At 41.9% G+C, this 24,572-nt stretch overlaps 1 protein-coding gene across 3 annotated transcripts in view; it reads left to right on the top strand.

Annotated features, from left to right (window-relative positions):
• Window positions 1–24,572, top strand: part of LOC124619594 — a 227,025-nt gene that overhangs the window by 133,674 nt on the left and 68,779 nt on the right. For 2 of the 3 annotated variants that reach the window (XM_047146097.1, XM_047146095.1), the window contains exons 4-5: window positions 7,516–7,947; window positions 8,072–8,501. In XM_047146097.1, the coding sequence (XP_047002053.1) occupies window positions 7,516–7,947; window positions 8,072–8,501 (862 nt within the window). The remainder of the gene's footprint in view (window positions 1–7,515; window positions 7,948–8,071; window positions 8,502–24,572) is intronic. The other variant, XM_047146096.1, reaches the window with a different exon arrangement.

The following is a 24,572-nucleotide window of genomic DNA, read 5'->3' as shown; positions in this document are numbered from 1 at the left end:
CTCTGCGGCTGAGGATAGGGTGGAGAATTTGGCGTCCGCTGAGGACCTAGATCTCGCCAGACCCTCAGACAAAATGGATATAGACTGCTCAGGCAATAAATCGGTGGCAGCAGGTGACTCTGAGGCGTAAACTGCCGCATTGAATGTTCCATGCCGTCCCAGCCTCACAATGTCATCCTCCAGTGGGACTGCGGCAGTTTTTTTTCCACCGCCTGGCTGAGCTATGGCAACTGTTAAGCTTTACGCCTGCTATTGGCATTGCCCTCCAGGAAACCTCGTTCCCAGTAGTGCGAACCCCTGCCCTCTGCAGCTATAAGGGATATTACAGGAACCGTAGCGACTATAATAGAGTGTCGGGTGGAGTTTGCATTTATGCCCTAAACTCAGTCTGTAGTGAACATGTGCCCCTTCAAACCCCTCTTGAAGCTGTCACTGTCAGAATAAGGACAACAAAGGAAATAACTGTCTGCCATGTATATCTTTCTCCAGCTGGTGCAGTTCCCCTGAATGTATTAGCTGCTGTGATTGACCAACTCCCTAAACCTTTCCTACTTCTGTGAGATTTTAATGCCCATAACCCCTTGTGGGGTGGTACCGTGCTTACTGGCCGAGGCAGAGATGCCAAAACTTTACTGTCGCAATTCGGCCTCTGCCTCTTAAATACTAGGGCCGCCACACATTTTGGTGTGGCTCATGGTAGTTACTCAGCCATTGATTTATCAATATGCAGCCCAGGACTTCTCCCATCTATCCACTGGAGAGCACATGATGACCTGTGTGGTAGTGACCACTTCCCCTTCTTCCTGTCACTGCCCCACCATCAGGCACACAGACGCCTGCCCAGATGGGCTTTGAACAAGGCGGACTGGGGAACTTTCACCTCTGCTGTCACCGCTGAATCTCTCCCACATGGTAACATCGATGTGATGGTTGAGCAGGTGACTAGCACAATTGTTTCCGCAGCAGAAAAGGCGATCCTTTACTATTTAGGGTGCCTGAGGCAGTCCCTTGATGTCGCCAGAAGTCACTGAAGCAATTAAGGATCGTTGGCGAGCTCTACAGCAGCATAAGCACCACACTACCCTGCAGCACCTCATAGCCTTTAAACGGCTCCGTGCCCATTTTCGCTACCTTATCAAACAATGGAAGGAGGAGTGTTGGGTGAGATACGTGTCCACCATTGGGTGCCACACATCACCTTCCCAAGTCTGGGCAAAGGTCAAACATGTTTTCGGGTACCAGGCCCCAACAGCTGCCCCCGGTGTTATGAGTTATGTGCCAACGCAATCACGTTTGCCGAGCACTTTGTTGGAGCCTCTGCGTTGGAGGGGAACATCCTCTCATTCCCTGCACGTTGCAGTGAATCCTATAACGCCCCATTTACAGAGTGGCAGCTTCTCAGTGCCCTTGCACATCACCCCGACATAGCTCCTGGACCTGATCGCATCCACAGCCAGATGATTAAACATCTCTCATCTGACTACAAGCAACATCTTCTCGTAATCTTCAACCAGCTCTGGTGCGATGGGGTTTTTTTATCGCAATGGCGGGAGAGCACCATCATTCCGGTGCTCAAACCCAGCAAAAACCTCTTTGATGTGGATAGCTATCAGCCTCACCAATGTTCTTTGTAAGCTGCTGGAACGTATGGTATGTCAGCGATTGGGTTGGGTTCTGGAGTCATGTGGCCTACTGGCTCCATGTCAGGGTGGTTTCCGCCAAGGTCGCTCTACCACTGATAATCTTGTGTCTCTAGAGTCTGCCATCCGAACAGCCTTTTTCAGACGGCAACAACTGATTGCTGTCTTTTTTGACTTACGTAAAGCATACTAAATGACTTGGTGGCGTCATATCCTTGCCACATTGTATGAGTGAGGTCTCCGGGGACCATTCCTGATTTTTATCCGAAACTTCCTGTCGCTCCGTACTTTCCCTGTCCAAGTTGGTGACTCCCATAGTTCCATCCATATCCAGGAGAACGGGGTCCCGCAGGGCTCTGTATTGTGTGTGTGTCTATTTTTAGTGGCCATTAACGGTCTAGCAGCAGCGGTCAGGCCCTCTGTTCACCACAACTTCTGCATTTCGTACTGCTGCTCCAGTACTGTTGTTGCTGAGCGGCGCCTTCAGGGAGCCGTCCACAAGGCGCAGTCATGGGCCCACGGCTTCCAGTTTTATCCCCAAAGTCGTGTGCCGTGCACTTCTGTCGGTGTTGAACCATTCATCCAGACCCTGCACTTTACCTGAATGACAATCCACTCACTGTAGTGGTGACCTAACAGTTCCTAGGATTGGTTTTCAATGCTCGATTGACTTGGTTCCCTCATCTTTGTCAGCTTAAGCAGAAGTGCTGGCAGCACTTCAATGCCCTCCGTTGCCTGAGCAGCACCAATTGGGGTACAGATTGCTCTACACTGCTGCATCTCTATAGAGCCCTTGTCCAATCCCGAATTGACTATGAGAGTGTGGTTTATGGTTTGGCACCGCCTTCAGCATTGCATTTACTTGACCCTGTGCCCCACTGTGGGGTTTAATTGGCGACAGGAGCTTTTAGGACAAGTCCGGTGACCAGCATACTGGTGGAGGCTGGTGTCCCTCCCCTGCAGATCAGACGTATGCAACTGCTCGTCAGTTACGTAGCACACATTCATAGTTCTCCTGAGCATCTGAATTACCGTCTCTTTTTCCCGCCCGCGGCAGTCTATCTCCCGCATCGGCAGCCCAGATCGGGGCTAACAATTACGGTTCGCGTGCGGTCCCTTCTCTCTGAACTAGAGTCCTACCCTTTACCACCTCTACTTATGATCTGTTCACGTATTCCTCCATGGTGTACGCCTCAGCCGCAGCTTCGTCTGGACCTTTTGCATGGCCCTAAGGACTCCATTAACCCCACGGCTCTCCGCTGTCACATCCTCTCAATTCTTGACATGTTCTGGGGCTCTGAAGCGGTTTGCACCGACGGCTCAATGGCTGATGGTCACGTAGGCTTCGCATATGTTCGTGGAGGGCATATTGAACAGTACTTCTCGTGAGTCGGCTGCAGTGTTTCACTGCAGAGCTGGCAGCCATATCTCGTGCTCCTCAGTACATCCGCTCATGCTCTGGCGAGTCATTTCTCCTGTGTACTGACTCATTGAGCAGCCTACAAGCTATCAACCAGTGCTACCCTTGCCACCCTCTGGTAGCATCAATTCAGGAGTCCATATATGCCCTGGAACATTCCCGCCGTTCCGTGGTGTTTGTGTGGACCTTAGGACACATCGGAATCCCCAGCAACGAACTTGCTGACAGGCTGGCCAAACAGGCGATGCAGAAACAGCTTCTGGAGATAGGCATCTCTGAAGCTGATCTGTGTTCTGTCTTACACCGCAGGGTTTTCCAGCTGTGGGAGATGGAATGGCATAACAAACTGCGTGTCATTAAGGAGACTATGAATGTGTGGAAGTCTTTCATGCAGGCCTCTCGCAGGTAATCAGTTGTCCTCTGCCGGCTCCAAATTGGCCATACGTGGCTAACGCATGGTTACCTACTCCGTCGCGAGGACCCACTTCAGTGTCGCTGTGGCTCCCAAATGACAGTTGTCCACCTCTTGCTGGACTGGCCACTTTTAGCCACCCTGCGGCAGACTTCTAACTTTCCCAGCACCCTGCCTTTGGTGTTAGGCGGCAATGCCTCCACAGCAGCTTTAGTTTTACGTTTTCTCCGTGAGAGTGGGTTTTATACTTCTATGTAGGTTTTAGTGCATGCCCTTTGTCCCTCTGTGTCCTCCACCCTAGTGCTTTTAGGGTGGAGGTTTTAATGTGTTGCAGAGTGGCTGGCTTTCCCTTTTTTTTATTCTTGTGGTTGGCCAACCACTGTAATCAGCTTTCACGTTTTACTCTCTTCTGTTTCTAGCGTCTCTTTGTTTTCTTGTCCTCTTTTGTTTCATTTAGTATCTGTTGCCTTCCCTTCGTTCTTGTGGCTTTTCCTTTCTTTCTGTGGGAACAAGGGACCGATGACCTTGTAGTTTGGTCCCTTCTCCCGCCTTTAAACCAACCAACCCAACCACTCAGGAACCCCATTGGGGCTAGTTACTGTGCCCCAATGAGAGAATCTCCACTCTCGTTGACCAACATCTTCAACCTATTGCCCACAGTCTATCCTCCAATATAAAAGATAGGAACCATTTCCTCCACCAACTCTCTACAGTCCCTGTTCCTTTATCACATGGTTCCCTGCTTGTCACCATTGATGCCATCTCCCTTTATACTAACATCCCTAATGTCCATGGCCTTACCACTGTTGAACACTATCTTTCCCAATGCTCAATGTATTCCAAACCAACAACCTCCTTCCTAGTCACCTTGAACAACTATATCCGCACCCACAATTAGTTCATCTTTGAATGCATCTGTGGTAGGGCAATGGGTACTCACATGTCACTATCCTATGTCAACCTATTAATGGGCCATCTAGTGGAATCCTTCCTAAACACCCAAAATCGCAAACCCTTCACCTGGTTTTGATTCATTAATGGAATATTCATGGTGTGGATTAAGGGTAAGAACTCCCTATCCACATTCCTCCACAACCTCAACACCTTCTCCCACATTTGCTGCACCTGGTCCTACTCAACCCAACAAGCCACCTTTCTCGATGTTGACCCACTCCTTAAAGATGGCTTCATCAGTACCCCAGTCCATAAAAAACATACCAATCATGAGCAATACCGCCTCTTTGACAGATACCACCCATTACATGTCAAGAAATCCCTTTCATACAGCCTAGCCACCCGTGGCCATCCCATACACAGTGACAAACCGTCTCTCTTGAAATATACTGGTGGTCTCACTGAGGCCTTCTCAGACTGTAATTACCCTCCCAGCCCTGTACAAAAACAGATCTCCCGTGCCTTGCCTCTCCAGTCACCCACCACCTCCCAAACTCCTACTGTCCAGCCACAGAGACGCAGTCCCTCATGACTCAGTACTCCTCAGGACTGGAGCAACTGAAACATTCTCTCCGTCACGGTTCTGACTACCTCTCGTTGTGCCATGAAATAAGGAATGTCATACACACTATCCTTCTCACCCCTCCCACAATGGTATTGCACCACCCACCAAATTTGCACAATACCCTCGTCCATCCCTACACAACAAGTGCTCTCAACCCCTTGCCTCATGTCTCATATCCCTGTAACAGACCTAGATGCAATACCAGTCCCATACATGCTACCACCAGTACCTACTCCAGTTCGAGCATATAATCAAGTTTCTTGTGAAAGAAGGCACACAATGGATTGTGTGTACCCAATTACATCCCAGAATTGTAACAAGGAAACAAGCCTGAGATGAACCTGGGCTGAGTGATGCCAGAATGCTCGTGTCTGTTGGAATGGTGCTTGCAACCCTGTTTTGGGTCTCTGGAAGTGTTTTTCTACTGGACTTCCAGCATTAACGCAGAACAATGAATGTAGCTTTTGGTTCAGGCAAAAGTCACATACTGCAAAAAATGACACTGACAACAGAACCGAAATATGTTTCTTCTGCACAACAATGCGAGGTCACAGTCTGTGACTGTACCAAGGGAAAAACTGGGGAAACGTATAGAGCAACTCTAGAACATCCTCTTTACAGTCCAAGTTTATCACCCTGTGACTACCAAATGCTTGGACTGCTGAAAGAAGGAACTCAGATGACTTGCTGCCAAAGAAGCGATAGAGGAGTTCATGTGCCTATGGCTGCGCACACATCCCTCTTCTTTCTTCAAGGATGGAATCAAAAAGTTACAAAGCAAAGTGAGGAGATACTCTAGAACAATGAAGTGGTTGTATTTTTGTTTTGTTGATTCAGTGAAGTTTACAAAATACAATTCAGATTCATTTGCTCTCCCATTATATAATTACAATAATAACAATAATAACAATAATAAAAATAATAATAATAATAATAAACACTGGAAACTCCAGGTTGGAATAACAATATTATAGGGAAGAGAACAGATTGTTACTCACCGTAAAGATGACTCACCGAGTTGCAGACAGGCACAACTAAAAGACTTGCACATGCAGCTACTGGCCAAAGCTTTCCTCAGCAAAGAAAATATACACACATTTACCCAAGCAAGCACACTTCATGCACACTCAGCCAACACACAACTGGCACCTCTGAACAGAAAACAAAATCTGTCTAATTCCTTATATTGTTAAATAACAACAGCAGTAGTAATAATCATAAAGGGCTGGCTACTGCGTACTTTCAAGGGGCTCCACTTCCTGTTGACCATACCGAAGCTCACAAAAATAGATAAGAGCATTTCCAACTTTCAGAACTGTAGTTTCCTTTTTTAGGAGAGTAGAGGAAGTGATGAGGAGATGTTGAACAAGAGAAATTTATCATTCAGAACAAAGGAACACACACCATGAATCAGACTGCTACAGTGAAGAATAATAGTCTTAATAATGATCATGTTGTCATTCTAATGTAGTGTAATGTGAATTCACATTCATCTTATTACACCATTTTTACAATTTATTCAAGTTGTTATATTCTTTCATCTGAGGATCATGTATCAGTTTCATTTTACATCATCGTTTTGAGAATTTATTCTCATTTTCAAAAGAGTGATTGTACTCTTAGTTATTTTTATTAAATATGATCTTTAGAAGGTTATAGTATGACTTTTACACAGTAGTTATATAAATGGTACTTTTTTTCCAACTCATGACAGATGTTTATTGTACTATGAAATCACAGCCACTTAATGGCATCATAATCATTCTGTACAACCAAAGATGTTACAGATGCTGATTTATCAACAATGTAGGAAAAGACAGATTGCTACTTACTATAAAGAAGACACATTAAGTTGCTGACAGACACAATTAAGACACTTAAATAATGCTTTCAGGAAAAGAGAAAAACACACAAGCAAGCACACCTGTAGCTGATGAAGGCTGTGTCCGAAAGCTTTATGTAAGTGTCTTTTAATTCTGCCTCCCTGCAACTTAACATGTCTTCTTTACAGTATGTAGCATTTGTTTACACAAATATGTTCACATGTGTGAGTTTCTGCTTCTCCTGTGTCACACATATGAACATCACCAAATTTAGTCATAGCCATGCATTATGTACCCTATGTAATGTACAAGTACATAGTTTGTTCTCGTGGTTATCTCCTAAAAACACACAAGCAGCTGCAACAAAGATACCTGGAAACACTGACAAAAACTGGACAACATAAAACTATACAGGATAATTTTATCAATTGGTCTTATCAAAATGGGAGCTTCCAAAGTTATATTGCCTGGTTTACGTACTAATGACACTGTGTGAACATTCCATCTAAGTAATGTTTATTTTTCATGTGTGTGAAAATTATCAGAATAGATGCTAGTAGTTCCTTTACCTAAAGCAAAGAGACTTACAAAAATTTTTGTTGAACTTTTATTGAAGTTCTTAAGTTTGATGAGTGCCATCATATTTAATTATAAATAAGCTATGAACTGCAGACTGACTTCACTTAACCTTTATGTTACAGAGCAGAAAGAGTACCATTGATGTCAACTGCAGTAAATGTTCAGAGAGCTCCACCAAATAATATAGTACCTCATCGGCCCATGAGTACTGGACCTAAGAAAGTACAACATGCAAGGGTAACAGAACACACACCAAAAGATTTAGTACAACTTGATGGTGACACAAGTGATAGCTTCATCCCAGCTTCAGGTTCTGATGAGGAATTACTGGTTGCCTATTATGAATTTCAGCCTACTACATCTTCCAGATATAGTGGAAAGTCATATACAGTGGACAGTGCAGCAGATTTTGGTAAGGTGCCAAAGGATTCTTATTCAGACTTCAGGGCCACAGAACAGATACGAGGAAGAAAGAAATCGCCACAGTTTCTAGAACTTCCTGAGGTGATAGATGACGATGACGAAGACGATGACGATTGTGGCGGCGGCAGCAGGTAGGTAGCTAAAAATAATATTAAACTTCATTTCGGTACACGAGTTTTTGATTTTTGAAAATGAATATAAGGTAAAAAAATTATCTGTTTTTGTCCTCCTTCAAAATGTGACATCCATTCCCAGGGAGACACCAGATAGCCGGGATAAAGGATCAGATCAGTACTTCATGTCCAGTGATCAGTTGTCATCTTCTCAAAATCCTACATCATCTTTGGGTACTGACAGCAAGGGACCAGTACGAGATCAACAGGCTCCACCTGAAGTTGTGAATAGCGAGACCAATGACCCGAAATCAGATATGTCGAAGATATCTAGCACTGAACAGAAATCTGTGCTTCAACCTATGATTAGTGAACAGTTGACAAGTTCTGAGACTGCTTCACACTACTCTCGACCCAGAACAGTTCCTGTGTGGCAATCAAAAGAATCACGGAGGAGCGTGCTATCTTACCCGTCCAGCCGCCAGGTGCACTTTTATGACCACAGCTCTCGGTATCAGCAGCAGTGCTTCCATCCAAAGGACGTTGTTCAGAAAATTGACGAACCATTTCAGGTTAGAATAATTAATTAAATTTGGGATTTTTGTTATCTCTTTAAGTTTCATAGCCATGCATTATGTACCCTATGTAATGTACGAGTACATAGTTTGTCAGTAGCTGAGATATGTGATGGTAGTGACCAACTATATCTTGGAACAAAAATATTATCCTCATTACAGATTCATTTATCCTAGGGAGTGTTTAGCACAACATGGAAGAGTGCTTCGTGAACTCTGTTCACTGAATAAATATGTAACATGAAGGTAATAGTGTGATTATTATTGTATTTGGGAAAAATGGCCGTATGTGTGAGTTTTCAGGAATATAACAGTTTATTTTACCTGATCCTATACAAAATATCTGAATCGTGGAACAAGACCAGAGCCTGATTTATCATCCAGTTTATTTATTCATGCACGTACCCTTGTATGTGACATAATTAACATAATGTCTAAGGAGGTTCTTGTTGGAAAAACCGTGAAAATGTTGATACAGTCTTGAATCTTCATGTGTTATGCTAATTATTCTTTCATTTATACTCTCAAAATTATGTTCAGCCAATCCGTGTGACCGTGAACATTTACTCGTATTACACAGTCATTTTCAGATACACATTCCAAATGGAGATCACCTTCGCACCTCATCATTCTGCATATATTTCACAATAATGTTTGTACACCCATAACTGTATAACTTCTTCATTGATGACTCTCAATGTCATCTACTCTGAGATTTTCCTGAAGCTGCCCACACATTGCTGCAAGCTGTGTCCTATACTTGCTGTGATGTAAAGGTGTCTGCAGGTGAACTCTGACCACCACATGCCACCAGGGGAATACCTCAAAGAAGTGCTAAAACATGAAACAAATGTTTCATCTACATTTGTATGGATACTCTGCAAATCATGCATAAGTGCACAGCAGAGGGTTTATCAATCCACCTTCGCAATAATTCTATATTATTCCAGTCTGGAACAGCACATGGAAAAAACAAACACCTGTATCTTTCCATGTGGGCTCTTGATTTCCCTTTATGATGATGATTGTTACTCCCTATTTAGGTTCCTGTCAACAAAATATTTTCGCATTCAGAGGAGAAAGTTGGTGTTGCAGATTTCGTGAGAAGATTCCACTGCAATGAAAAACGCCTTTGTTTTAATGGTGTCCATTCAAAATCCTGTGTCATGTCAGTGGCACTCTCTCCCGTATTTCTCAATAATACAAAACATGATGCTCTTCTCTGAACTTTCTCGATGTACTCTGTTAACTCTATCTGGTAAGGATCCCAGACTGCACAACAGTGCTCCAAAATAGGACAGACAAGCATAGCATAGCTCTTTGGTAGATGTGTCACATTCTCTGACTGTTCTGCCAATAAAACACAGTCTTCGGTTTGCCTTCCTGAGAGCATTTTGCTTTTTGTTCTTTACAGGTTAAGTTGTTTGTTATTGTAACTCTTAGGTATTTAGTTGAATTAACGGCCTTCAGATTTGGCTGATTTATTGTGTAACCAAAATTTAATGGATTCCTTTTAGTACTCATGTGGAGGAGTGCTTTTTGTTATGTAGGGTCAATAGCCAATTTTCAGACCACACAAATATCGTTTCTAAATTGTTTTGCAATTTGTCTTGATCCTCCTATGATATTACTATATGATAAATGACAGCATCATCTTCAAAGGACCTAAGATGGCAGCTCAGATTTATTGTCTCCTAAATCATTTATAAAGGTAAGGAGCAGCAGAGGCCCTATAACACTACCTTGAGGAATGCCAGAAATCACTTCTGTTTTACTCAAAACCTTTCCATCAATTACTATGAATCATGACCTCTGACAGAAAATCACAAATGCAGTCACATAACTGAGATGATATTGCCCTCATCTAAAATGTTCTACATATTACAATAGTGATTCATTGATTTTTTGAATCTCATAAACATTATAATGTAAGAGCTGATCAAAAAATTTTCATTTGCTGCAGTGTATATGCAGCATAATGCAACTCCAATGCAGGTCTACACTGAGGTTACAGAAGTCGTGGGATAGGATATGTGCATATACAGATGGCAGTAGTATTGCATACATGAGGTATAAAAGGACAGCACTGCCATTTGTATTCAGGTGATTCATTTGAAAAGATTTCCAATGTGATTATGATTGCATGTCAGGAATTTCAAGATTCACAGTGTCAAGAGAGCACCAAGAATACCAAATTTCAGGTATTACCTCTCATCACGGACAATGCAGTTTCGATGACCTTCACTTGACAACCGAGAGCAGTGCCATTTGCATAGAGTTGTCAGTGCTAACAGACAAATAATACTGCGTGAAATAACTTCAGAAATCAATGTGGGACATACGACAAACATATCCATTAGGTCAGCAACAAAATTTGGCATTAAGGGCCTATGGCAGCAGACAACCACCTCGGGTGCCTTTGTTAATAGCACATCACCTGCAGCACATCTCCTTGGATGGTGACCATATCGGTTGGACTCTAGGTGACTGGAAAACAATGGCCTGGTCAGATATGTCCCGATTTCTGTTGGTAAGAGCTGATGGTAGGGTCTCATTGTGGTACAGACCCCATGAAGCCATAGACCCAAGTTGTCAACAAGGCACTGTGCAAGCTGGTGGTAGCTCCATAATGGTGTGGGCCATGTTTACTTGGAATGAACTAGATCCTCTGGTTCAACTGAACTGATCTTTGACTGGAAATGGCTATGTTGATCTAACTGGAGACCGTGTGCAGCCATTCATGGACTTCATGTTCTGGATGACAATTCACCATGTCACTGGGCCATGATTGTTCATGATTGGCTTGAAGAACATTCTGGAAAATTCAAGCAAATGATTTGGCCACCCACATCACGTGACATGAATTCCATCGAACGTTTATGGGACGTAATCAACAGGTCAGTTCATGCACAAAATAATGCACTGGCAAGTTTTGCAACTATGGATGGGTATAGAGGTAGCATGGCTCAGTTTTTCTGCAGGGGACTTCCAACAAATTGTTGGATTAAAGGAGGTCCGATACAATGTTGGGAAATATCCCATGACTTTTGTCAGCTCTGTGTATAAGCACTGACACATAGGCAAGTTGTTAGTGCGGCATTCGTATCTTTCCGAGGTGCGTGTGGTAAATGCAGAAGTGTGAACTTTGGCAATGCTGTTACCAGAAGCATCCAAACAGGATCAGTGTGCTGTTGTTCCTTTCTTGGCTGCTGAAGAAACAGCAGTTGACATCCTTTGGACAGTGAAGACTCTGCACGGGGCCGCACATCTGTCGAAAGCCACCATTGTGGGATGCTGCTGCTTGATGATAATGCACGTCTCCATATTGCAAATGGCGTAATGCAGAATTTGTGCTGACTCAAGTGGGAGACACTGGAGCCCCTGCCCTGAACTCTCCCTGTACGATCATTTTCTTTTGGCAAAGGGTTGACAGTTCGTGTCAGACAGGGATGTGCAGCTGGTAGTTGCGGACTTCTTGACGCAGCAGGACACTGTGTTTTACCAAATGGATATCTTTTGCCTGGTGCCTCTGTGGGATAAGTGTGTCAGAGATCACAGCAATTTTACCTGATTCGTATACTGATTCTGGTCTGTATGGGAAACTTTTTGATCGCCCCTTATAAAATTTTCACCAATGTGTTTCATTACTTGTATATGAGGTCAAGGCTACAAAAACTTTGCACTTTCAATGTTTTTAGCGGTAGTCCATAATTTAATTCCATAAAAATTCTGTGATCTCACATATCAAAGAACAATTCAGTTGAAAAAACTCATAATTTGTGACAGAGTTGCAGGCAAGTACTTACCTTTAGTAGATGAAATGGTAGTACTGCAGTAGGCTCATATAAAATTGAAAGTCATGCATTCATCAGAGAGAGAGAAAGAAGATTAAAAAGGAAAGCCAGACACCAGAATAAGAGGAATTCCCTCCTCTAGTGAGGACAAAGGTTGATAAAGATTAAGTTGGGGATGTCAGAGAGAGTAGGTCACAAATCTTGGGGAAAAGGAGGTACTGAACTGTGTTGCAGGAGCACACAGGAAATTGATAAAATCTCATCTGCCATCACATTATTAAATAAATCTGGAAAGCCCTGATATGGACTTAAATTTCAGCAACTGCCCTTCAACCCGCATAATTCAAACTGGAGATAGAAAGATTGGTTCTGAATGGGTCAACATTTCCAAATTGCACCAGTTTTTGTATAAGTTTCTCTTTTAGCCTCACAATAAGAAAGTGTAGGGTTGATGAGTGACATAAACTAGCATGTGAAGTGCTACAGTGGGACATTGCAGTTGGGACGGTACATAGTAATCCTGTGGTTCATGAAGAAGACTTGACCTTCATTGCAGTGTGCCAAAGTATTTCAGTCTCTGTTGCTCACTTCATTTGTGTCGTGTGTCTGCGACCTTCAAAGAAACTGCTCATATGAGGGCAAGCTGAACAATAATGACTCTGAATTTTTTGTTCTGTTCTCTATATTGGTTGAAGTATTACAAGTCATGCATATTACTCGGTCAATTTTCCCATTTCACTGACCCAAGTTTCAAGCCTGTGCTGTTAGAGGACTCTGAATTGTAACGTGTAACAAACCACTGTGTAATATAACGATGTTGGTGTATGAGAAACAGTATTCTGTAATAGAGCTTCTAACCATAGAAAACATGCCTCAAATTGAAATCCACAAAAGAATGAAAGCTATGTATGCTGACGATTGTATCAGTAATGTTTGACTTCAGGTTGTCCATATTTGTAATGAAGGAAATGGTGATGATAAACTCAACGTGTATGGCAGAGCTCATAGTGAATGCCTTCCTATGGCAACTGACGAGACTTGTTGCAATCTTGTAATCAATTCATTAGAGAAAATTGTTGGACACCACAGATACGTCTCTCAGGTAAGTGTGGAATAGAACAGGAGAATTTACAGGCCATCATTTTAGAAGTGCCATACAGTAAACTATGTGCACGGTGAGGGCCTCGAGTGACCACTCTTGACACAAAACAGAGGAATTGTACACATGTCAGCAACTTCCTTTACATTTCGAGCATGTGGATCGCTGTGGTGCATCCTCCATAAAACTCCGGCAGCAGCCATCCACAAGCCACTGCATTTAAACTCCTGCGACTCTTTACTACGAGCAGCTGACCTTCAGAACACAACAAGAAGACAGCTGGTGAGCTGTCAGAGGGTGATACTAGTAGCCACACCTAGCCAGCAATTGATGTGCACACCTGCCAGTGGCACACGCGGATTGGACTACGTTATGCATCCACCGACAAGAGAACCGGTCAATAAGAAAATCATCTCATGGTCAGCATTTGAGAATGCACTTTGGCTGCAACCGGCAGTTCATCAACCTGCTGAAGACTGATGTACATCTCCGAAGTCGCTGCCATGCTTGTGCCCTGTCTGTCACTCACTGCCAGCTCCTTCTGTCTTCCACGTTTCTCGGATGGGTCCTTCTCAGCATGACCATTTCAGGATTGGAGAATTTTTCAGTAATGATTCATATCATGTGCTATACATGGGCTTTACCTCAGAAACGTGCCAGGGGTAGTGACTTCGCCCTGTTTTTTCTCAGGTGGTGATTGAATTTCCTGCTAGAAACTGACACTCTTTGGTCTTTGGATCTGGACACTTCAGGTAGAAGTTGACCATTTTTTGAATATTCAGAATAATTTTGTTTCATTTTTCAAATCGGGCATCAAATCAATTTTGTTCAAAGTCCTTTCAAATTTTGTGAATAAATTTTTGGGAGATTTTTCATTGGTGATGAGGTAAAAGACTGATACATGCATCTCATTTCAGGAAGCATGTGTTTGGTGTCCTGTTTTCCATGCCAAATGGAGCAGAAAACCAGGACATCCCACGCACAGTTCTCATCCTGCTCCAGCAGATGTAGCAAACTAACAAGATGCTGGTTGCATGGCTGGAAGCCATTTCCCAGTCCGCTCCTCTTGTCTTAGGCCAGTTGAAGCAGATTGTCTTGCCATTGTGCAGTACATGCCAGTTGCCCCTGCCCTTCCTGCCCTATGACCAGAATGTGCAGCTCTGGTACTGCTACATCACCCAGCTCAAACAACATTTCTGCATGTACGAGGTGACAAATGCCACATCTTTCTATAAGCTAATGTTTCAAATCATTGAGGAGCTTCCTCCTGAAGTCCCGGGCCCGCCCATACTTCACATCAAAGGCTACCCTTACTGAGTACTTACACATCCAGATCCACGTTGCTGCAGCCTGTCATAAGATTTTTTGTTGCCAGAAGTTAGCTGTAGAAACCTATTGTGAACAGATTGCTCGTCTTTGAGGCCTATTGTGGGAGTGTAGGTTTTCTCGTAACGATCAGTGTTGCCAGTTGTGTGCCTCCTTTCTGGTAATCGAAAAGGTGTTCGCACTCAGCAAGACCCTCCATTGTGATCTCCTCAAACTCTAGGCCCCTTTACTGGACTCGTGCCTCCCTGTCACCAGTGCCTACGAACAATCTCTCTGCTCCTCATCAGCCTTGTGAGACCCAGTTTTGGTGTTTGCTTCTCGGTCTTCATTGACCAGCTCCTCAGCCCAACATCACTTTTGCAAACAGGATAAGGAGCTCCCTATTGGCTGTCATCAGCATTCCCTCCCTCCTGCTCACAGTGCTTTCCTCATTACCCCCTCCAGCACTGTAGCTTCTGTCATGCAAAGTCTGCAGTATATGCCAAAATGGGACATAAGTCTGAAGTGTGTTGCTCTTCCACGTTTATCACAGTGGACTATACACAGACTGATGAGCATGAAGAGGATGGGGCTGGATGTGCAGCTCGATGAGTTTCCGGTCACCTACCAGACTGACACAGATTCGGCAGTCATAATTATTCACTGGGGTAGACACTCCCTCCATCATTTCTCCTGGTCTCTAAAATTTTAGCAACGATGTGTTTTTCATCGTTGGGATCTTCCACGGATGTGTACGGTATGGGGCTACCTCCATCAGGGCTCAGAATGTCGCGGTTGCCACCCCGGGTGCACAGAACCTGCTTGTCTCGGACCTTTGTCGCACTCTGGGATTTGCAATTTGTGATGCGACACCAGCGGATCATGTGGTGAGTCGGCCATCCCTTCCCAGTAGTTTCCTCGATAAATTCCCCGTGTTCTCGGCCACTGTTATGGGACGCAACAACTTTGAAGCTTATGTCACCGAACTGCCTCGTGCAATTCGTAGGTTCTGCAAGAGCTGGACTGTGCCTTTTGCCCTCTGGAACAGGCGCTGTGAGGAACTCCAACACCTCTACGATGACATTGCGCTCTAACCTGTTCCGAACATTATATTAGACTATTATCTGATATTCTGTAGCTGTGTGTGTGCGCCAAAGTTCAGTCTTCAAGCTTTACTCAGAGAACCATCACTGATGGTGCCTGTGTTGTTAACTGTAGTAATAATATCAACAATACACATCCTTATAAACAAAGTTAATGAAACTTAATAAATAGTGGTGATGAAGAAGATAAAGTAATGCTCTTTGTGAAATCACCTGAGCTGAAGCACGGTAAATTTAATCATAGATACCAGTTCTAAATGTAGTGTTAAAAGATTTACAAATTATTTAGATTATTCTCATGCACATTTTCCATTTTGCAATCATAATAAAACAGAGAATATGAAACAAATATAAATATAAGCAAAACCTGAGGGGAGAAAATAAGATTGAAAGGGTTGGATCCAGAGGACTGAGTGAGTGAGAAGGTTCTTCCTACTTGCTCTGTGTCAGTCATGATCAGTTACAGAACCTTCCCGTATTGCAAACTCCAGTGGGAGATCAGGAAGGCAGATTCAGGAGCCTTTAGCTGATAACGTAGACAAAAATATATTACAGCACAAATGGTGATCAAATGAGATCATCACGACATTTTCAAAGCAATAATAAAATATGCCTGTGAGAAACCAGTGGCACAACAGAAAGGGACATGTATACAAATCCGGTAACCTTCTGTGTGGTATGAAAAGAAGTCCTCGGAAGCTGTAAAACAAAAACTACATGGGAAAATTATCTAGATCTCCAACATATGATCATAAAAACAAGTCAAATATTGAAAACGAAGCTAGGGAGTAGTTGGGAGAAATTTCACTTGTAATGAAACGGTGTTGCTTTGTCATATGAAATGTGGCAAAAGCAGTGACATTTCTGCAGTAATTACTACTTAATAGCAGTATTTATAATCACATATGCCTATGATCCCTACATCTAAATACATCATAATGTATCTATATCCATAATAATAAGTAAATTACTTACGTGGGGAGTTCCTGATCAATTTATGTTTCAGTATACAGGACCTCCTGTCCTACCAACACTTAATGATCAGGAGTGGTTTGAAACTGTTGGCCTGAAGGCTTGTAGTGATTTCCTGATTAAGGGGGCCATATTGTGACTCCTGTTGTTTAACATATATACAACTCACTTACAGGGAGTTAGGGCCAATAATTGTTGTCCTTAAAATTTATACATTCGTACTGAGAGGAGAAATCTAGACACGTGTTCATACCACGAAATTACCTACATGGCTACACAGAAACAGCCAGCAATATCATTGTCCAACAGGAAATCGTCTACATACATTCGCCATAGAATTCCTCAAAACGAAAGTACCAGCTTGAGAACATACAAGATCCCAGTCATAAAGCTAAGAAAGTAGCTGAGGTTAACCATAGATCATACATCAAAATGGGCAGCACATGTTAATACAGTAATAGAGGGATGCGAAATAGCCATCAATGTACTGCAAGATACCACAGGCCTGACATAAGACAGTGACCCAGATTGTGATGAACCTGTATTGTGAATAAATCTTCCTGTGTCTCAACTGCAGGAGCTTATGCAAACAACTCCCTGGTGTAGAAGATATTCTAATGTGTGGAATACATATAGGAAGAACAATGAAGTTATTTTTGCACAGGTAAAAGGCCATCGTGACCTTCACAGGAATGAAATGGCTGACAAGTTAGTGAACGAAGCAGTTGCTTAGGGTAGTCAAGAAGCAATTACCTTGAACACTCGTAAGTATGATAAGGTCCGTTGCTCAGATTTTGTGATCAAGTTCAAGGTAGCATTAAAAAACAAGTGAAAATATGTAATACTGCCAGAGGACATCACTAAAGTAAAAACACACAGAGATCTGCATTTTACTGATACATGGTACAAACTGTACTATGAAAATTTTATATAACAATAACACACCTAAAATTCAGTCATGAGTACATTAAACATCATCTGTGCCATCTCGATGGGATGGATTCATCATATGCATAGAGCCAGAGTTCATTAAGCAATCGTGCTCACTTACCTGTGATGGATACACATTGCACATATCCTGCTTTGTCAGTTGCTAAACTTGGACTGTAGGATCCCTCAGTATCACAAAATTTCTGTCTACCGATGACAGTAGGGTCTTCAAACTATCACTCTCCCTTACTGCAGGGGGTGTGGGGATACAAAGTCATGGAAAAATATAACTCAGGTTTGTGTGTGTGTGTGGTTGTGTGTGTGTGTGTGTGTGTGTGTGTGAGAGAGAGAGAGAGAGAGAGAGAGAGAGAATTTTTCAATGTGTGTGCTTGAAAACTGGACAAATTTTTAATGACATCATTAGTTCTTCTTATTTTCTCAAAATAATATTGACTGATTATGATCAGTGCAGTAGCAACAATGCAGTATTTCACATAGGACAATGAAAAATAAGTGACAGCCATTTCATTTTTGTAGTTAATGACATTATTACACTGCAATGAAAACAATGTATTAGAATCGTTCATATGCTACCATTGGAAACCAACATAACTCACAGTTCAGAGTATGTTTATTGTCTTGTACAAATTTCTTGTGTATTTTCTGTGATACTTGGTACTGTGTAGTCATGTTTCAATCACGTTTACAATAATCTTTTTGATATCCCAAATCATTATTTACAGATACTCATTTTTCCTGAGTATTTATGTCATATTAAGTCTAATTCTCCAAGTGGCTATTTCCTATAATATCTCATTACATTAAGATAGTATTGGCTGGTACACATTTTGTGTGTTTGGTAACAATGCCATGATTGGCAGAAGTGGATCAGCATTAGATAAAATTTTCTCAAGCATCCAATTGGTTAAATATCCATGAGCCTTTGGCCAAGTGCTCCTTGGTCATTGTCCTGTGGTGACTATCATTTGATTTGCTGCTGCCATCCTTAAATAGCTATGCTACCACTCATGACGACATTGGTGGACAGTTGAGCCTCATATAAGATAAGCTTTTTGTTGCAAGATCACTGCCTGCCTTCTTATAGCTGGGTCTTGAGCTGTGCTTAGCTGCAGACCATCATCTTTTTATCTCGGTCACTTTTTTTATAACACTATCCCAGAAATCATTTATGCATTTAATAATAGATGTCTCATTGAATAAAATTCGGTTTGTTGTTTCCTAGACCATGTTCTGCTACTGCAGATTTATCAGGTTCTATATGGCAAGTTCAGTTGTGTAAACAGTCTGTCGGACACAAAATTGTTCACATCCACATGGTATTTTGAATGTGGCTGGTGCTTTGAGGCACACCTCTTCTTTCATGAGCCTCGCAAGTTTGTGAACTTATGCTGGAGATCTGAAGACTGCGTTGATTTTATGCCTGTTTAGAAACTGGCTAATCTTTCATATGACTGAGCCACACTACGACAAAAACATGAGCTGCTTCACATCCTCCTTGGCATTTTCTACTTACAAGTCATTGGTGAAAAGCCTTGCGTAATTTGTCAGTGCTCGTTTTTCTTGAATACCTTCCATAACTGTCTCAATTCTTTTGGCATATTTTCAGCATCTGAAATGGTTTCTGACTGATGCATGAAGGTGCTCGGAACAGAATGTTTCTGCACTGGAGCATGTTAACCTGTAGTGTGTAGATACCAAAAACAGATTGGGTATAACAGGAGCTGATGAGCTCCCCTTACGATACCATCCCCCTGGTAAAAATGATCTCCACTGTATAAAAATAAAATGAACTTAAATAATCCACTGCCTTCTTAAGTGCCTACATTGCATCCATACCAGTGTTTCTCGCCGTCATGTTGTTAATGGTATGTTGTGTTGTTTTATGTCTTTCCCCATGTTTTGTGAAATGCAGCTGAATTTCTCATTCTGCTTTTCCTTGATTTTCATTAGTGACGACATCTATTGTGCTACTATGGCTGCATTGATCGAGTCCCAATCTAAAGCTGAAAGTGATTCTGTTAGTCAGAGGTGGACAGCCCTAATCTCACTGCTTTTATACACTGTTTTTGTGCAGGACTTCAGCAGAATATTAAAATCTACAATACTATTACTGTACATTTCTGTTTCCTCATTCACAATATGTCTTATTTTTATTTTTATCTTTTTATTTTACATGTTTAGTTCCATAAGATCAAATTCAGGAGCAAATCTCAAAGGTCATAGAACGCATCAGTACATGAAATTACAGCATAGGTTTACGTAAATGCAATCGACAATATAAACAGGAATCAGCTTAATTTTTCAAGGAAGCCCTTGGGAGAATACGCGGAGTGACCCATGAGAAAATTATTCAGCTTTGATTTGAAAGCACATGGACTGCTGCTAATATTTTTGAGTTCTTGTGGTAGCTTATTGAAAATGGATGCAGTAGTATACTGCACATCTTTCTGCATAAGAGTTAAGGATGTGCAATCCAAATGCAGATTGGATTTCTGCCTAGTATTAACTTAGTTAAAGCTGCTGATTATTGGTAATAAGCTGAATCATATACAACCGCTCACTCACCAATAGATCTGTACCTACAAATTGGAAAATTGCGCAGTTCGCACCAGTGTTTAAAAGGGTAGTAGGAGTAATCCATCCAACTACAGACCTGTATCATTGACGTCTGTTTGCAGTAGGGTTTTGGAGCATATGCTGTATTCAAACATTATGAATCACCACGACGGGAACGATCTATTGATACATAATCAGCATGATTTCAGAAAACATCATTCTTGTCCAACGCAGCTAGCTCTTTATTCGCACGAAGTAATGGCCGCTATCGACAGGGGATCTCAAGTTGATTCCGTATTTCTAGATTTCCGGAAAGCTTTGACACTGTTCCTCACAAGCGACTTATAATCAAGCTGCGGGCCTATGGGGTATCATCTCAGTTGTGCGACTGGATTCGTGATTTCCTGTCAGGAGGGTCACAGTTCGTAGTAATAGACGGCAAATCATAGAGTAAAACTGAAGTGATATCAGGTGTTTCCCAGGGAAGTGTCCTGGGACCTCTGCTGTTCCATATATATATATATATATATATATATATATATATATATATATATATATATATATATGGAACAGCAGAGGTCCCAGGACACTTCCCTGGGAAACACCTGATATATATATATATATATATATATATATATATATATATATATATATATATATATATATATATGACCTGGGCGACAATCTGAGCAGTTCTCTTAGGTTGTTCGCAGATGATGCTGTAATTTACCGTCTAGTAAGGTCATCCGAAGACCAGTATCAGTTGCAAAGCGATTTAGAAAAGATTGCTGTATGGTGTGGCAGGTGGCAGTTGACGCTAAATAACGAAAAGTGTGAGGTAATCCACATGAGTTCCAAAAGAAATCCGCTGGAATTCGATTACTCGATAAATAGTACAATTCTCAAGGCTGTCAATTCAACTAAATACCTGGGTGTTAAAATTACGAACAACTTCAGTTGGAAAGACCACATAGATAATATTGTGGGGAAGGCGAGCCGAAGGTTGTGTTTCATTGGCAGGACACTTAGAAGATGCAACAAGTCCACTAAAGAGACAGCTTACACTACACTCGTTCGTCCTCTGTTAGAATATTGCTGCGCAGTGTGGGATCCTTACCAGGTGGGATTGACGGAGGACATCGAAAGGGTGCAAAAAAAGGGCAGCTCGTTTTGTATTATCACGTAATAGGGGAGAGAGTGTGGCAGATATGATTCGCGAGTTGGGATGGAAGTCATTACAGCAAAGACGTTTTTCGTCGCAGCGAGATCTATTTACGAAATTTCACTCACCAATTTTCTCTTCCGAATGCGAAAATATTTTGTTGAGCCCAACCTACATAGGTAGGAATGATCATCAAAATAAAATAAGGGAAATCGGAGCTCGAACAGAAAGGTTTAGGTGTTCGTTTTTCCTGCGCGCTGTTCGGGAGTGGAATGGTAGAGAGATAGTATGATTGTGGTTCGATGAACCCTCTGCCAAGCACTTAAATGTGAATTGCAGAGTAGTCATGTAGATGTAGATGTAGATATTGTGAACAAGAAATGACAGTAAAGAATATATGTATTGAGGGGTCAATGTCAGAATACCCAGACTAGTGAACAGGAGTCAACAACACGTTTGTGAATTTACACCAATTATTGCGTGGACCACCAGCTTCTGAGCTAAAAATATCCTTTGAGAATGGGAAGAGTTACCCCAAAATATAATACCATATCTCACAAGTGAATGAAAAGAAGTAAAGTAGACCATTTTTTGTGTTGAACTATCACTTACTTCAGATGTTCAAATAGTAAAAATGAAAGCATTAATTCTTTAAACAATATCCTGAATGTGAGCAGTTTGCTTTCTATCTGAACACCTAGAAGTTTGAACTGTTCAGTTTCACTGATCTTACGCCCATTCTGTGAAATTAAAACATCGGGTTCTGTTGAATTGTGTGTTAGAAACTGTAAAAACTGAGTCTTACTGTGTTTTAGCACTACTGAATTTCTACAGGCTATGAACTTAGATCATGAACTGCGCTATTTGAAACAGTGCCAATGTTGCACATAATATCTTTTACATCCAAGCTAGTGTCATCAACAAACAGGAATATTTTAGCATCACTTGTAATACTAGAGGGCATATCATTTATATAAATAAGGAACAGGAATGACCCCAGCACTGATGTCCCTGCCACCCTCCTGCTATCCCCCCCCCCCCCCCCACTGCTCCCCCATTTGACCGTGTCTCACTCAGACCCTACTTCATAGCCATTCTCAACTCTGTGGATAATGAACTTTTGCTGTTTATCAAAGTAAGAGGTGAACCAGTTGTGAGCTACGCCCTGTATTCCATAATGTTCAACTTCTGGAGCAACATTTTGCGATCAACACAGTCAAATGCCTTAGTTAAATCAAAAAAGAGCCTAGCATTCAGTACCTCACAGAGAAAAGTTAGTTGTTTAACCACTTCTAAAACTGAACTGTACATTTGATAGCAAATTATGTGGAATAAAACGATAAACTGCTTCCGTAACAAGGTTTAAAAAAAACTCTCTATTGACATTGGGTTAGGTTTCCTACATAATTTATAATTATATAACAGTTGTTCGTGTACAATAACATTTTAGTGTTAAAATTTGTGCATCATCGTCTGAAAGGCCATTCACTCTTTTACTAACAGAATGCCCCTCTGGTAATAAAGAATGAATAAAAATATTATCTTGCTTATTTCTATATTTACATCCATGCCTACGTGCACGTACAGTCTCTACAAGCCACTGCTAGTCATTCCCTTTCCTATTCCACTCACAAATGGAGTGAGGGACAATCTACTGTCTATATGCCTCTGTACTAGCCCTAATTCCTCGTCCTCTGTCTCGATGATCCCTACACGGGACCTACATTGGTGGCAGTAGAATTGTTCTGCAGCCAGTTACAAACACCTGTCCTCTATAATTTCTCAATAGTGTTTCACAAAAAGTATGTTTTCTTGGCTCAAGGGACTACTATCTCAGTTCCAGAGCATTTCCATAGTACCTGTGTGTCAGTTAAACCTAATGGCAGCAAATCTAGCAGCAAGACTCTGAATTGCCTTAATGTCTTACTTTAATCTGATTTGGCGGGAATCCCAAATACTTGAGCAGTACGCTAGAAAGGATGCACTAGTGTTTTATATGTAATCTCCTTTACGGGTGAGCTACCATCTGCCTAGAATTCTGAAGTCAACCATTTGCCTTCCTACAACTGTCCTTTCCTACTTATCCCATTTCATGTCACTTTGCAACATTATTCTCAAATTTAAATTGACGTGACTGTGTTAAGCAGCATACTGCTAATGCTGTATTTGTGTATTGCAGGATTTTTTTTCTTATCAATCAGCATTAACTTATGTTTTGCAATGTTTAAAGCAGGCTGCCATTCATCATACCAAATAGAAATTCTGTCCAAGTCATCCTATACTCTGCTGCAGTCACTCTACGATGGAACTGTTGCATAAGTTACAGCACCCTCAACAGTCACAGATTGCTGCTCATTCTGTCTGTCTGATAGTGTAGGAATCAAATGTAACATGTACTACAGTTCATGAGTTGTGATCTGTTACACTACCGACCGTTATGGCAGAATCAGGTGGCCAGTAAAAACATTTGATAATTAGCTTGAGATCACCTTCGGTGGTTATTCAGATGCAGATAACTTTGGTAAGACTCAGTTTCAACCTGAATAGGCATAATATTTTTGTTGACTGCAGTGAACATCTCTCTCATATGATATCTAACCTGTCTTTTCAATGTTTTTTCCAGGACTCATTAAATATTTTGGAGCTCTGTGCTTTGTGCTTCCTCCAGCTCTGAGTTCCTTGTGTACTTTTGGCATGACAGCTTTCCTGGAGGGCAGTGAATTCAAGCGCTTTGTTACAAATGCATTGGTAATTCATTGTTAGAATCTTGACATTCAAAGTGTATTTACTTAGTATGGAAGCTGATTTCGCTCTGTGTAGATCAAGTGGCGAGCGTTTTTCGAAGGAGCTCAGGCCTGCCCCCTCTGTGTAGCGCACCTCTGACCTCTCAAGGGAAATCTCATAATTCTCCATCATGTAAAGTAGATCCAGAAGTCTGTATCAAAAACCCTCACAGAATCAGCGGAGCCTCTGGTTGAGACACTCCACTTGACTTAGCTGCTTATCAAAGCTTCTCCTGTATCACCTTGCAATAGATTGTGGTGTGCCACAACACACACACACACACACACACACACACACACACACACACACACACACACACACAAATGGTATATCTCGTAGGAA

Source organism: Schistocerca americana, chromosome 6, assembly GCF_021461395.2.
Source record: "Schistocerca americana isolate TAMUIC-IGC-003095 chromosome 6, iqSchAmer2.1, whole genome shotgun sequence".
Lineage (NCBI taxonomy): Eukaryota > Metazoa > Arthropoda > Insecta > Orthoptera > Acrididae > Schistocerca > Schistocerca americana.
The sequence above is the reverse complement of the archived record's forward strand: the minus strand, read 5'-3'. Positions and strand labels throughout refer to the sequence as shown.